The 12,108-nt window shown below is 55.1% G+C and overlaps 1 protein-coding gene across 2 annotated transcripts in view; it reads right to left on the bottom strand.

Annotated features, from left to right (window-relative positions):
- Positions 1 to 499: 499 nt before the first annotated feature.
- The window catches only part of USP5 (ubiquitin specific peptidase 5 (isopeptidase T)), a 12,772-nt gene continuing 1,163 nt past the window's right edge, over positions 500 to 12,108 (bottom strand). The window contains exons 2-20 of one of the 2 annotated variants that reach the window (XM_004692899.2): positions 10,265 to 10,390; positions 9,934 to 10,000; positions 9,617 to 9,750; positions 9,318 to 9,463; positions 8,887 to 9,071; positions 8,402 to 8,496; positions 7,234 to 7,427; positions 6,443 to 6,514; positions 6,048 to 6,135; positions 5,832 to 5,957; positions 5,183 to 5,336; positions 4,739 to 4,913; positions 4,080 to 4,168; positions 3,276 to 3,467; positions 2,655 to 2,798; positions 2,441 to 2,586; positions 2,072 to 2,225; positions 1,710 to 1,794; positions 500 to 1,142 (exon numbers count right to left, since the gene is read on the bottom strand). In XM_004692899.2, the coding sequence (XP_004692956.2) occupies positions 1,049 to 1,142; positions 1,710 to 1,794; positions 2,072 to 2,225; positions 2,441 to 2,586; positions 2,655 to 2,798; positions 3,276 to 3,467; positions 4,080 to 4,168; positions 4,739 to 4,913; positions 5,183 to 5,336; positions 5,832 to 5,957; positions 6,048 to 6,135; positions 6,443 to 6,514; positions 7,234 to 7,427; positions 8,402 to 8,496; positions 8,887 to 9,071; positions 9,318 to 9,463; positions 9,617 to 9,750; positions 9,934 to 10,000; positions 10,265 to 10,390 (2,466 nt within the window). In that variant the 3' untranslated portion in view covers positions 500 to 1,048. The remainder of the gene's footprint in view (positions 1,143 to 1,709; positions 1,795 to 2,071; positions 2,226 to 2,440; positions 2,587 to 2,654; positions 2,799 to 3,275; positions 3,468 to 4,079; positions 4,169 to 4,738; positions 4,914 to 5,182; positions 5,337 to 5,831; positions 5,958 to 6,047; positions 6,136 to 6,442; positions 6,515 to 7,233; positions 7,428 to 8,401; positions 8,497 to 8,886; positions 9,072 to 9,317; positions 9,464 to 9,616; positions 9,751 to 9,933; positions 10,001 to 10,264; positions 10,391 to 12,108) is intronic. The other variant, XM_004692900.2, reaches the window with a different exon arrangement.

Below are 12,108 nucleotides of genomic sequence, written 5' to 3'. Positions count from 1 at the left end.
AATCCCAGGAACTATATCCCTGAGTGCTGAACAGACACCTTTGACCCACCCAGGGAGAGTCTAGCCCTTTACTGGGCAAATAACAAGGTTCGGAGGTGGAGGTAAGGCCCACGTTGGTATGGAGACCAGCTAAGAAAACAAGAGTTCCAAAAGCACCCACCACCTAAGGAATATCCCACTCTTGGCCCCAGCTGGCTAAGGCCTGCTAGACTGCAGGGCCCGGGGGCCAGGCCACTAAGGAGAGCTGGGAAATGCCCACTTGGGCCTCTTGTCTGACTGCTACAAGGGTTTGTCACCGCTGTCTTTCCATTGCTCTGTCACCATCTCCTCCCTCCACTCCCCCTGCTCTAAAAGCTTTCCTTACACCACAGCTGATTTCACACTTGTGTCCTAAGAGCCCAAAGTGGTGAAAATTAAGAGAACTGTCTATGGAGGGGATAGGCCTGGGAGTTTTCTGGCCCTCCTGCAAGTTCCGGAGAAGTGTCTCCGCGATACGAGAGACCAGTTAGCCACTGTACTTTTATTCACATCGTATATTTTGGCATTTTCCAGAGAAAGACAGGGAAAAGACAAGGTGGGGAAAGACTGAGGCAGGAGGGTGGTGGTGGGGGGGTGTTCCCCATTTCCCTCAAATCCCTCCTTGCCTGACCACACAGGGAGCAAACACAAAAGGGGGAGGGGAGGCACAAATGCCCTTCCTGTGGAAGAGGTTGCACAAAGCTACACCCACACGCACACACAAAGAAGCCCCCCTCCACACCAGGGGCCGGGCAGAAGTACAGAGAAGCAGAGCACTGTGGGTTCGAGAGTGGGGAAAGCAACGAAGTCTCCTCACAGACAAGCAGCCGGCCCCTCCGCCCCCCCTCCTCTATCCCCAAAGTCTCTCTGGTGCGCCTCTGCTTTGCTTGGCCATTCTCCTATGGCCTCTAGCTTCTTCCCTGCTGCTGGGGACAAACAGAAATAGGGTACAGAGCAGGGGCGGTTGAAGTCCATCCTTCAGGCCAGGTGGGCCATCCCCTGCCCTTAGTGTAAGAGCCAGGGCAGGCTCTTAGCTGGCCACTCTCTGGTAGAAGTAGATGTAGCCCAGGTCCTTGGGTGGCTTCTCAGAGGCACACACTTTCTGGTCATTGTAGATCACCCACCTGGGGAAGCCAAGAGGGGATGCAACAGGGTGAACCCAGGGGCATTCCAAGTCACAGCCGTTTAGTCTCTGCCAGCCCCTGCACTCCTCCCACTGATTCAAAGCCTCCAACATCCTTGGCCTGGATCCCCAAATTCCCAAAGCCTGTTTGTAGGGAGCAGTCCCACCCCACAAAGGTCACTTCTCCTCATCTTCAGATCCTTCAACACCTTTACAAATCTCTCCCTGCCATCCTGTTAGGCACATGCCAGCAAACTCTCTAAGGACCGAGTGGTACATATTTCAGGTTTGCAGGCCATCTGGTCTCTGACAGCGATGCCGTGTAAAAACTGCCAGAGACAGTAAATACGTGTGGCTGTGTTCAGGAAAACTCTTCAAAAGCAGGAGGCTGGATCTGGCCTTGGGCTGGAGTCTGTCCATCCCACTGTCAGGCTCTCAGGCTACGTAAATGGCTGTGCTGCAACCAGGCAGTCCTTTCCCTTCTCCACAAATATTCTAATCTTCCAGAACGCCCCCATGAATTCCCATCCCTACTGCCTATTCAGAATGTACACCACCGGTCCCTCACCTGCCTTCCTTCTTGATGTGGCAGACGTAGTGACCACACATGGTGGAAGTGCCCATGTGACTAATGAAGGCGAAGAGCTGATACTCTAGGGAGGGAGGGAGACAGAGGGCAGAGAAGACAATGAGAAACCTGGGCAACAGTAAAAGGATACTTCTGACAGCTCAAACTCAGGACAGGAGTTCCAAGTGGCATGTATTGGAGCCAAGTCTTTCCCTGCAGAATCCTTCACTGCAGAAGTCACGTTAGTGGCTAGAAGCTCCCACCCCTCCAGGCCCTCAGGGAAGCAAAGCTGTGTTGGAAAGTGGATCTGCAGTAGCTGCCTGGGTTCTGCCAGGCCTTTTCTGTTCCCCAGGGACACTTACTTCCAGGCCCATCCCGGACTTTGGGTCCCACTGGCACAGACTCTGAGATGGAATCAGCAGCTGAGCGGCCCTCCGAGATGTCCATAGCAGCTTCTGCATCCAGGTCATCAATGTGGCTGAAGATCCAGTCCACAGCCCGTTCTAGACTATTATTCTTGGAGAGAGGAGAGGAGCTGTTTTTTCTAACAAGTTCAAGGGCTTTTCAGGCACCTATGAGAGTCTCAGCTCCTTCATCGTGGCCACAAAAGGGTGGGGCTGCAGGCGAGGCCATACCACGCTGGTGGTCTCCGGTCTTGCTCACAACAGATGGACCTTATCACCACCCCCTTCTTCCCAACGACCCTCATCCTCGGAGGGGTCAGCGCCTACCGTGGCCCGCAGAGCTTTCAGAGCCTGGTCCCGGGAGAAGCCCATGGAGACAATGGTGGTCACGCAGTCCTCTGGAGGAGGGTCGGCCGCTGCACTCGTGGAGCCAGGCCCACTGGAGCCAGGCAGGATGAGGGGATTGGCAAAATCTGCAGATATGGAGGGGTTGAAGTGTTTGGGGGATGAGGGAACCCCCCTCACTCCCCACTTGGCCTACCTGGATCGTCCATGTGTGACATGACCCAGTTCATGGCAGCCTCGGCACCACTGTTGCCCGTGTAGTAGACAGCCTTGCGGCAGGCATCCATGGGGAAGCCCATCTCCACCAGCTGGATGATGACAGACTCATCCAACATGGGTGCTGGGGGGGGAGGGGTGGGCTCAGGCTGGCTGCTCCTCAGCCCCCTGGCCAACCAGTCAACCCTCCCCAAACACCCCCCACCTCCAAGCACTCCTTTTGGGCTGCCTGACACCTTCTCCCAGAACTAAGACGACAGAACAACACAACGGGTCCAGGATCCTGAAGACAGAGAATCAAGGTGAAGATCCCCCAGGGCTTCCCGCTCCTGCCCACTGTCACAAAATGGGCCCCATTTCTGGAGTACGACACTGTGTCTCCAACCAGTGAGGGAACAAGGATGGAGAGGCGACTGCAGTGCTACTGCCATTTTCACAGAGAACCTGGCCTCAGGGCTCTGGGTGATCCCCACCCATCAAAGAGGGCACAGGAGTTTCGAAAGGGAGGACAGGAGAAACACAGAGGACAGGGTCGGGGAAGGTAGGCAGGGAAGACCCCACTAGCAAGGAAAAGAGACAGGCAGGAAGAAGAGTCACTAACATGTCGGAGAGGAGAAGTGAGGGGAGCAGAAGGAGTCTTCGTCTTCGTTGCCATAGAAACCAAGGCTACCTTTGGGCTCATCCGGAGTGACCAGGGGTGGGGCAATGTCGGGCAGCTCCTCTTCTCCAGGCTGCAGCCCTGCACCCCTCAACTGGGAGATGTCTAGCTCCTCTGGCATCTCAATGGACACATCTGAAAGAGGAATGGCAGGACGACGGTCACCTCAGCCGCTCTCCAGGCCCCCGCTGGAAAAGCACACGGGGAGTCTCGAGGCCCCGCCCACTCTGGGGCGGAGCCTGTGCAGTAAAAGCAACTGTGGGCCTGCAAGCCTTGAGACCCGGATCTTCCACCCACCACCACCGAGCTATGGCTCCGACTTGTGCTTAATCTGAGGGAAATGGGGCGCAACCAACTCCACGTCTGTATCTGGCCCTGGGCAGGCTTCACAGGGTCTGCGGACAAGGAGCAACAGTGAAGGCAGGAGGGCTGGCATGAGCAGGAGCAGCACAGGGGCAGAGGGCTGATGCCTCGCGAGAACAGTCTCCAGATCACCAAAACGGAGGTACCTTGCCAGTTACAAAAATAAAACAGGGACAACCACTTTGTGCTGTGAGTCCTATCTCTACCATCAAAGAGGTCTTTTATAGTGTTAGTGCTTTCTCAACAAGAGCCAGTCTGAAACACCTCATGTAACTTTTCCCTCTTCAGAGGCAGCTTTGAGAAACACTAGTTTATCTATGTCAAGGCCCTTTTGTGTTCTGGCATTTTCTCTTTCAGCCCCCTCGCTCATCACAGCCACCATACCCAGTTTCTTGGGCACCCAGTCTAAGCCGAAGGTGAACTTCTTGATCTGGATGACCAGGTAGTCGGGGAATGAGGCAAACCGTGTGGTCCTAGGGAAGAGAGAATATCCTGGTACCCAGAAAACCCCAAGGTCTCCTCGCCTGAAACCCTCGCCTGCAGCTCAGCCTCAGGGGCAGAAGACCTTGGAGCCCAGAAGATGCTCCACGCTTGCATCTGGCCCTGGCAGGCTTCAGACAAGGAGCAGCGATGAAGGCGGAGGGCTGTCTTATGAGTGGGAGCAGCAAAGGGGCGCAGAGCTCTAACTCCTGGGGCCAAAGCGCCCTTCAGACCTCAGGCCTGTGCCAACCACCGAGTAAGGTCATTTGCTAGAAACCCCAATCTGTCCTTCACTGACACTGTGCTCTGCCACACGGAGGGAGTGAAGAGAAGCTGCACTAATGTGGCCCTGGGCGGGAGAGAAGAGGGTGCAGCAGGGGCAGGACGAGGTGGACAGTCATCATCCAAGCTGCCCAGTTTCCCTGGGGCCAAATCACCAGTCCCAATGGATGCAGGCCCGAGATTCAGCCACAAAGGGACTAGGGGTGAGGAGGCGGCAGAGGTCTCTTTGGGTTTACCCTGACACAGGCCCCAAAACGTAGGCCCAGACTGACTGGACTTACTTGACAGCTACTGATTTGGCCTGCAGGGCCGTGCTCCAGAAGTCATCCACCTGCTCGGGGGCCCCGTAGGCCTCCAGGCAGGAGCTGAAGGGCACCTGGGCGCGAACCAGTTCTGGCAGTGGTAGCTTCTCCTCCTCAGCTTGCCGCTTCTTCTCCTCATATTCCAGAATCTCCTCTGAGGACAGAGGTGGGTGGGTCCCTCAGAGGGTGCCACGTTAGCCTCCCCCTCCTGGCTCTGCGTCTAAGACTATGTCAGTTCCTCCACCCACCCCAAAGCCCTCGACACACGTCCGTGTAGGATCTGGCCTGTCTCCTAGCACAGCTCTAAGCTATGGACCCTGAGGGCCCCACTTCCAAGCTCTGGGGCTGGGGGAGCAGGCTGCGTGGCACACCTGCATAGACTTCGGAGGCTGTGTGCAATCAGGCCTTGCCAAGAGCAGCTACCTTTGTTAAGGGCCGCATCCATGGGCACTGGCAGCTGCATGATGTAGTCCACTCGCTGGGTGTACTTCACCTTCTCTGTGGCCAGGCACTTGATCTTTTCCTCCACCAGGAAGCGGAACACTTCATTGGGATTTTCAGAGCTCCGGCAATTCCTCTATGGAACAGAGGCAGGTGGGGTGGTCTGGGCAGCCAGGGAACAGAATGGGGGCCTGAAAGGGTCACTGGGTGGTCAGGGAGAAGGGAGCAGAAGGAGACTTACCACTAAGAGGCATGGCATGTGAGCAGAAGCCTTCCCTAATTAGCCACCTCCCCTCCCCCGTTCTGGCCCCATCACCACACTGGAGCAACATGGTGGTGTGCTGTGTATTTCCCGTTGCAAGCAGTAAGGCCCCTCCTGTCATGTTCTATGGGCGCAGCTTTCCTGAGGCCGCAAGCCCATCAAATAGAAGGATCAGTCTCGGCCCTTACTGCTCTCCTCAGAGGCAGGTGCTACCCAGAGATGGCTGGGTACATGGTACCTGGGGAGCATCAACTTACAGTGGTGGGACGCGTGTGGAACGCATAAAAATGGATAGGAGGAAGGGGGGAGTTAAGAGAAGGTGATTGGAACGAGTGTGAGGGCTGAGCCCCTGCTCTTCCCAGCCCTTACCTCCACCATGTTGATGAGGTGAAGGAAGAACTCCTGGGCATCCTGCTGCCGGTTGGTGGAGAACTCAGGGTGGCCCTTGCCGATGAGGGCCTTGAACATCCGAGGGGCAATGCCATCTTGAACTTCCTAGGCAGAGCCAGGGCAGCAAACTCAGCTAGGGTCCAAGAGGCTACCAGATTCCCCCCGAACTCCAGCGCACCACGGGGACAGACGCACCTTCTGTTCTGGTGTCTGCTCCCCATCGCCTGACTCCGGTGCTGGCTTGGAATACTCTCCGGAGAGAAGGCCGTGGCCCAGTTTGGCCCTGCGTTAACATCCAAGAGACACACTGGGCTTTGGGCAACAAATGATGGCTGACAGCTCTCTCTACTCATCCCTCCCCGACTCATCCCCTGCTCGTGGCCCTCCTCGGACAACTCTCTAAAATGTGAAAACCTTACGTTTCAAAGGAACCAGACTCTAGGCAGACAGCATGCCCAGAGGACAACCACCTGAAAGCCTCGAATGCCGGGGGCACAACGGCTGCCCCTCCTGGGCGGCAATGCAGAAGAACAGAAAGCACATAGGCTGTGAGGCTCCCAATGCTTTGTACACAGGCCTGGGCTACGTACACTTGGGTGCTGAAGTCCTGGGTAGGGTCCGTCGGGGCATTCTGGAAGATCTTCTCCAGCTTATCCACATACCTAAAGGAAGGATAATTGCAGGGCTTTGGCCGAGGCTCAGAGGTAAAGGGAAGGGAGCGATTCTCTCCTCGCTCAGTGCCTAGGCTCTCTTCAGAGTAGGGAATTAAATGTGGTGGAACCCTGAGGTCCATTTCCTTGCAGGAACCAGCCTGTCGTCCCCTTCTGCATTCAGGCAGCATGCAAGGTCCTTGGGTACTCTGTCCTGGCCCCCTTCATGAGAGCCCAGAAGCGGAGGAAGGTGGCTTGGGGAAGGATCCAGTTCAAACTCTATTGAGCAAAACTTGTCTAAGTTTCCACATACAGATCAGGTCCTTCCCAACGAGGTGGTACACTTCTGTGTTGAGAACCTGCCTTTTTTTCTCTCTGAAAGGCCCCAGTCCTCCACCCCTGCTACATGTTCAAGTGAGATGTCCACCTGATGTCATTAGCCTAAAATAAAGACTTGTTCACCCCTGAGTCATCAGGCCGCCAGGGAAAGCTCTGGGATTTGGTGTCCTGCTCGGATCAGTGGGGCTTGTGTGTGACTGAGTAATGGGGTACAGCTTTAACTTGCTCCCCTCACAGCACACCAGCCACAGCATAGCAGAAACTACTCTAAGACTGAGACAGAAGGCAGAGGCACTGAGGACGCTGAAGAGCGAGTGCTGACGGCCTGGAGAGGAGTTGGGCATGACGGGGGCGGGCCCAAGGGCCAACATGAGGGAGAGGGCACCACTCACTTCCTCTGGAAGTCAGGGATGCTGAAGAGCACCTGGACCACGGAGTTGAGGTAGCAGCTGTTACCCAGGTTCCGGATGCCGGTGTAGCCAGGCCCGAACAGGGGCTTCAGGGGCACACCCGACTCCTGGATCAGCTCCCATTCGCCAATCCGCTGGTTCATGCCGATCTCCAACTCAGTCATGGTCTTGTCCGTCTGCAGGGGGAAGGGCGGGTCGGAAGGGTGAGACTTGGTGTTGTATTCTGTACATAGATCTCTCTAGGACGACACCTCCTGGAAACTAGAATTTGGTGACTTCTGGACTCTACCATGGGAGGCGTGCTGCAGAGAGCACCCGGTTCAAGTTCCAGAGCCATGAGCAAGGGCCCCAGAGGCCTTTAGTCATCAGCCTCCACCTGAACAAAGGAGGAAATGAATGCAATTCCTTCTACCTGCAGGCTTTTTCCCCATCCTGAAGCGACCCCGCCTCATGCCTCAGATCTACATGCAAGCCTCACTTCCTCACAGAAACTTCGCTGGCTCTAGACTGGGCTGGGGACCCCGCCGTAACCCCTGTACTAGCCTCCTCATCTCTTTGACATCACCCATCGTATCCCGCGGTTACTCCTTTCCATCTAGAATTAAATCTGTGAGTCAGGGCAGCGCCTGTCTCATTCACAGAGTGACTGGCACGCAGTAGGTACTTAGTAGTGCTCAATGGTAGGATAAATGACTCTAGAAAACTTTCCAAAGAGGGCCTTCCCTGATGGTGCAGTGGACTAAAGCACAGCACTGTGAAGCTATGGCAGCCCTGCAGCACAAGTTCGATCCCAGCCCTGGAGCTGACCCACAGGGTGTAGCAGACCTCTCCTGACCCGCCCACTGCTCCCCTTAGCACTGTACTTCGACAGTCGGCCTGTTCTGCTCCCCACTCTGTCTCTGGTGAATCCTCTCACCACCCCTGCACCTCTGGCCTGTACCCCAGCTCTGTATGCACAAATAAATAAGTCTTAAAAAAAAACAAAACAGGAAAAAGAAAACTTTCCAAAAGAAGGAAGCCCACCTATCTTGGAGGCTGGGTTTGTCGTGGGAGCTCACTCCAAAATGTTCCCTGAGCCTCAGCAAGGGACAAAGGGGCTTCTCACTTACAGGGCGAGGAAGGAGAAGAATCTGAAGTTGGAGGGGCTCACCTTCTGCATCTTCAGCATGTCGATGCCAAAGTGGGACAGGTGCTCAGCCAAGTTGGGGTCCAGGACCATGTCGTCCTCGTCATAGGAGTACACATCTAGCACAAGGGGGAGGGGCGGTGTCAGAGGAGGGGCGGGGGGGTCACCAACGCATGCCCTGCGCTCAGAGCTGGGGCTGCCTTGAGTGTCAGGGCGTGACAGACCCTTCTGGGATTGGCTCTCGGGGAAGATGGTGAAACAGGCCGAGGGCAGGAAGTGCCACTCTACCCCAGTAGGGAAGGTACGAGGGTATGATGGGTTTCGAGAGATGCTCTCTGAGCAGACAATGGTGGTAACTTCTAAGAAGGGGACTGGAACTGAGGGGATCAACAACAGAAGCTTTAGCCTCATTTGCAGCAACTTCACTGTCAACAAGAGACAGTCCTGCATTATTTGCCCTGCACCAAGCCAGGAACCGCACAAACACGTCAGGGTGGGGTGTGGCGTACCGGCTCCATCGGGTGTGATGGTGCCCAGCTTGACGGCCAGCGGGTAGCCCATCTCCCTGTAGTGCTCCACGGCGTGGTTGTTGCCCCCACTGCCGTCAAAGTAGCGCCGGCCACAGAGGATGGAGCCATCTGTCAGGTTGAGCCACAGGTTCTCTCTCATGTCACACTTGGAGCACTTCCAGCCGCTATCCCAGCGGGAAGGAAATTTGTGGAAACGGGGTTCAGGGGATGGGAGTGGAAACGGGGTCCTGAAGGCCCCTAGTCAGTCAAGAGCGCTTTCTTCTCCTTTCCTCCAGACATCCCATCGCTTTGCTCATCTCTCCCAAATCTCCCTCCTTGTCTTGCTCCTGACGCTCTCTCCCACCAGACCCCCCCAGTCAGGGCCGCTTTGCCCCTCCTCAGGGGGCTATGGCCCAAGGGGAAGGCCTCACCAGGGAGGGATTCGCACAGGATTGTCCAGCTGCTTGAGGCTGAAGGCGTGTTTAGACACCTGCCGCACTTCCCCATCCCAGGCCTGCACCTCCTGCTTGTGGGACGCCGAGTCGGCCGATAGCAGGGCCTCCACCGCACTGGTCACCTGGGGGAAGCAGAGGGTCAGAGACAGCGTCCGCCCTCCAGCCCCCCGCCCTCCAGCCCTTCAGTGTTCAGCGTTCTCAGTGCTGGCTCAGGACATCACTGCTCTGGCCCTGTCTGCCCTGGAGTCTGTGGTGAGGCCGAAGGGTAATCATACCCGATCTCTGACAAGGTCGGGCAGTCCTCCCAGCCCATCCCGGGCAATCTCCAGGTAATCTGGCAAAATGACAATCTTCACATCCTCATCATATTCAAACTTATCCTCGCCGAGGTCAAACCCACCTTCAATGCCTGGTGAGACAGAGAAGAAGGACCATAGGAAACTGCCACAGGTAACATCACCTCTGCCATGACCCTGCACCCGTCCCCTGCAGAGCGCTGGGGCCAAGCAGGATCAGGCTCTAGCTGGTTTTCTAGTACTTCCAAGAACAGGAAGACCAGCTCAGGATGAGACCGGGGCTGCGCTGTGCTCACCAATAGCCAGCCGGGTGGGCTTCTTCCGGGGCGGGTCTCCAGTGCCTGTAGTGGTGTCCTCCTCTTTCTGCAATGAGGCAGGAAGGGCAGGACCGGTAGTGAGCACCAAGGAGGTAACAGATGAGAGGGTAGGTGGCATGGAAGAAGTTCATTTCAAAAGAGAATGGAGCTAAAAACTACCTGTGCTGAGCTTTAATGGCACCAACAGAAACAGGTGAAAGGAGGAGACTAAGGCTTACAGAAGGTCAGGAAAGATAGAAGACAGAATATGGTGGGGTGCTCGGTGGGGTGTGTCTAAATATCCCCAGGCCTTGCCTCAGCCTGTCCCTACCGGGCGTCGGGTCCGCCGCAGGTACAGGTAGACTCGTTGGCCCGTCTTGTTGAAATGTCTCTCCACATACTGCTTCCCGAAGCCCAGGAATGTGTTCATGCAGATGTAGAGGCCACCCTCAGACTCCTGCAGGACAAGAGGCAAGGGAGGAAACATGGAGAGGATGAAGCCAAGCCCTGGAGTCAGAAATTATTGGCTTCCAGAAGAAGGTCACCATGTGGTTCCAAGAAAGTTATTTAGTTTTTTAGGGCCTGGAATGAGGCTCAGATTCTCCCTTTCCAACTAAGACTCTGATAACAATCAAATTACAAGGATACCAGGGAGATGAGCGACACCAATCGGTCACCCTTCACGCTCCTTCTGTGGGCGTTAGAGGCTTCTAACCAATCACACAGAATGCCCTTTACCTGTCTTCTACAGCCAAGATAACCAGAAAGTAAATGGGGACCCAGTACAGTGGACTTTCTGTGCCAGAGATTGCATTCGGAGGGGGAAAAAGGTCCTTGGCTGGGAGAGGAAAGATCTGCATGTCAAACACTGAACCTGAACCAGGGAGACCATGCCAAGCCCCACCTGATCTCCAGGATTCAGAAAACACAGCCAGAAGCAGAAACTCCAGCACTTGAGCATCACAGCCAAGCCCTGTACTCGCCAGCCAGTCCGGACCCGACCCTTCCTCTGCTCACCCCTCGGAGACAGTGGACCTTGTTCATCCCCCTCTCCTGCTGGAGTCTGGCTTTGGACGAACACTGCCTTGTGTGGGGCTCACAGTTAAACCTGGACCCAGTCTGACAGAGACGTGAAGAATCTGCAGCCGCCACCCTGCTGCCTCTCCTCTGAGCAGGAACTATAATCCCCACTGCAGACCCATCAACCTCCAAGTTCAAAGCCACTTACTTTCTAGAATAATGTAGCTGAACCGCTGGAACACAAATAATCCAGGAAAATAAAACAGGGAAAGACAAGTGTCTACCCTAAGTCAGGGCTGAGAAAGGAAGATGGACTTCCTCCAAACTGAGCAAATCTAGAATGTGAACAGCGACGGAGAAGGTGGAAGAGGAATTAACAGAGGCTTCCTTTCAGCTCCAAAGTTTTGAGCGACAACAGGCACCTTCCTAAAATAAAGATCTCATAGGCCTTGCAAAATTCTCCACTGTGATGTTTAAAATAGGGTGCCATCTGAGGCAGATCTCGGTCCCATAGATTGCTCCGTACCAATTCCCAGAACAATGTAGATTACAAAGTTCATGAACAAGTGGACCATTTTTCATCAGGGAAGTCAAATAAGCCCTTTCTACCAAGAGCCCAATATGAAAATAATCAAATAGGCTGAAAGTCAGTCAGCAAGGCTCCCTTGTAAAGGCAAGGTCTCTCGCCGGGTCAAAGGAGAGTGTCATAAGATTACAAACATCTCTTTTGGATTATTCCAAGTGGTTGCTAAGGAGAGAAAGAGAGTAAGAGGGACCTGCTGACTTCTACAATCTGTTGGTACCACAGAGGAAGAGGGCGCTTCGCCAAGCCATGCAGTTGATGAAGCAGGAGGCACAGGGGAGCTGGGTTTGGTTGGAAATAAAAGCTGCTAGTTTCGCCCTGGAGCCCTGCTCTGCACAGTCAAAGTCAGACTTCAGAGAAACAGAGCAGTGTCTGAAGCGCAAGTCAAAGCCCAGTGAACCCAGTAAACCACGAATCACAGCGATGAACCGGGCCTTAGATCATGCTGCTATCCTCGACATGACCCAAGCATTTTCCACTCTGACTTGCAGTTTTCCAGGCCATGAGCTGGTCTGGCTGAACACCCAGGGTAGGGCCCAGCAGAGGCTGGAGGGGAGGAGTGGTACGGTGGG

The sequence above is a fragment of the Condylura cristata genome, unplaced genomic scaffold (assembly GCF_000260355.1).
Source record: "Condylura cristata isolate star-nosed mole 26May11 unplaced genomic scaffold, ConCri1.0 scaffold00034, whole genome shotgun sequence".
In the NCBI taxonomy this organism is placed as follows: Eukaryota; Metazoa; Chordata; class Mammalia; order Eulipotyphla; family Talpidae; genus Condylura; species Condylura cristata.
Note: the sequence above shows the minus strand (reverse complement) of the source record. Positions and strands in the feature narration are given on the sequence as shown.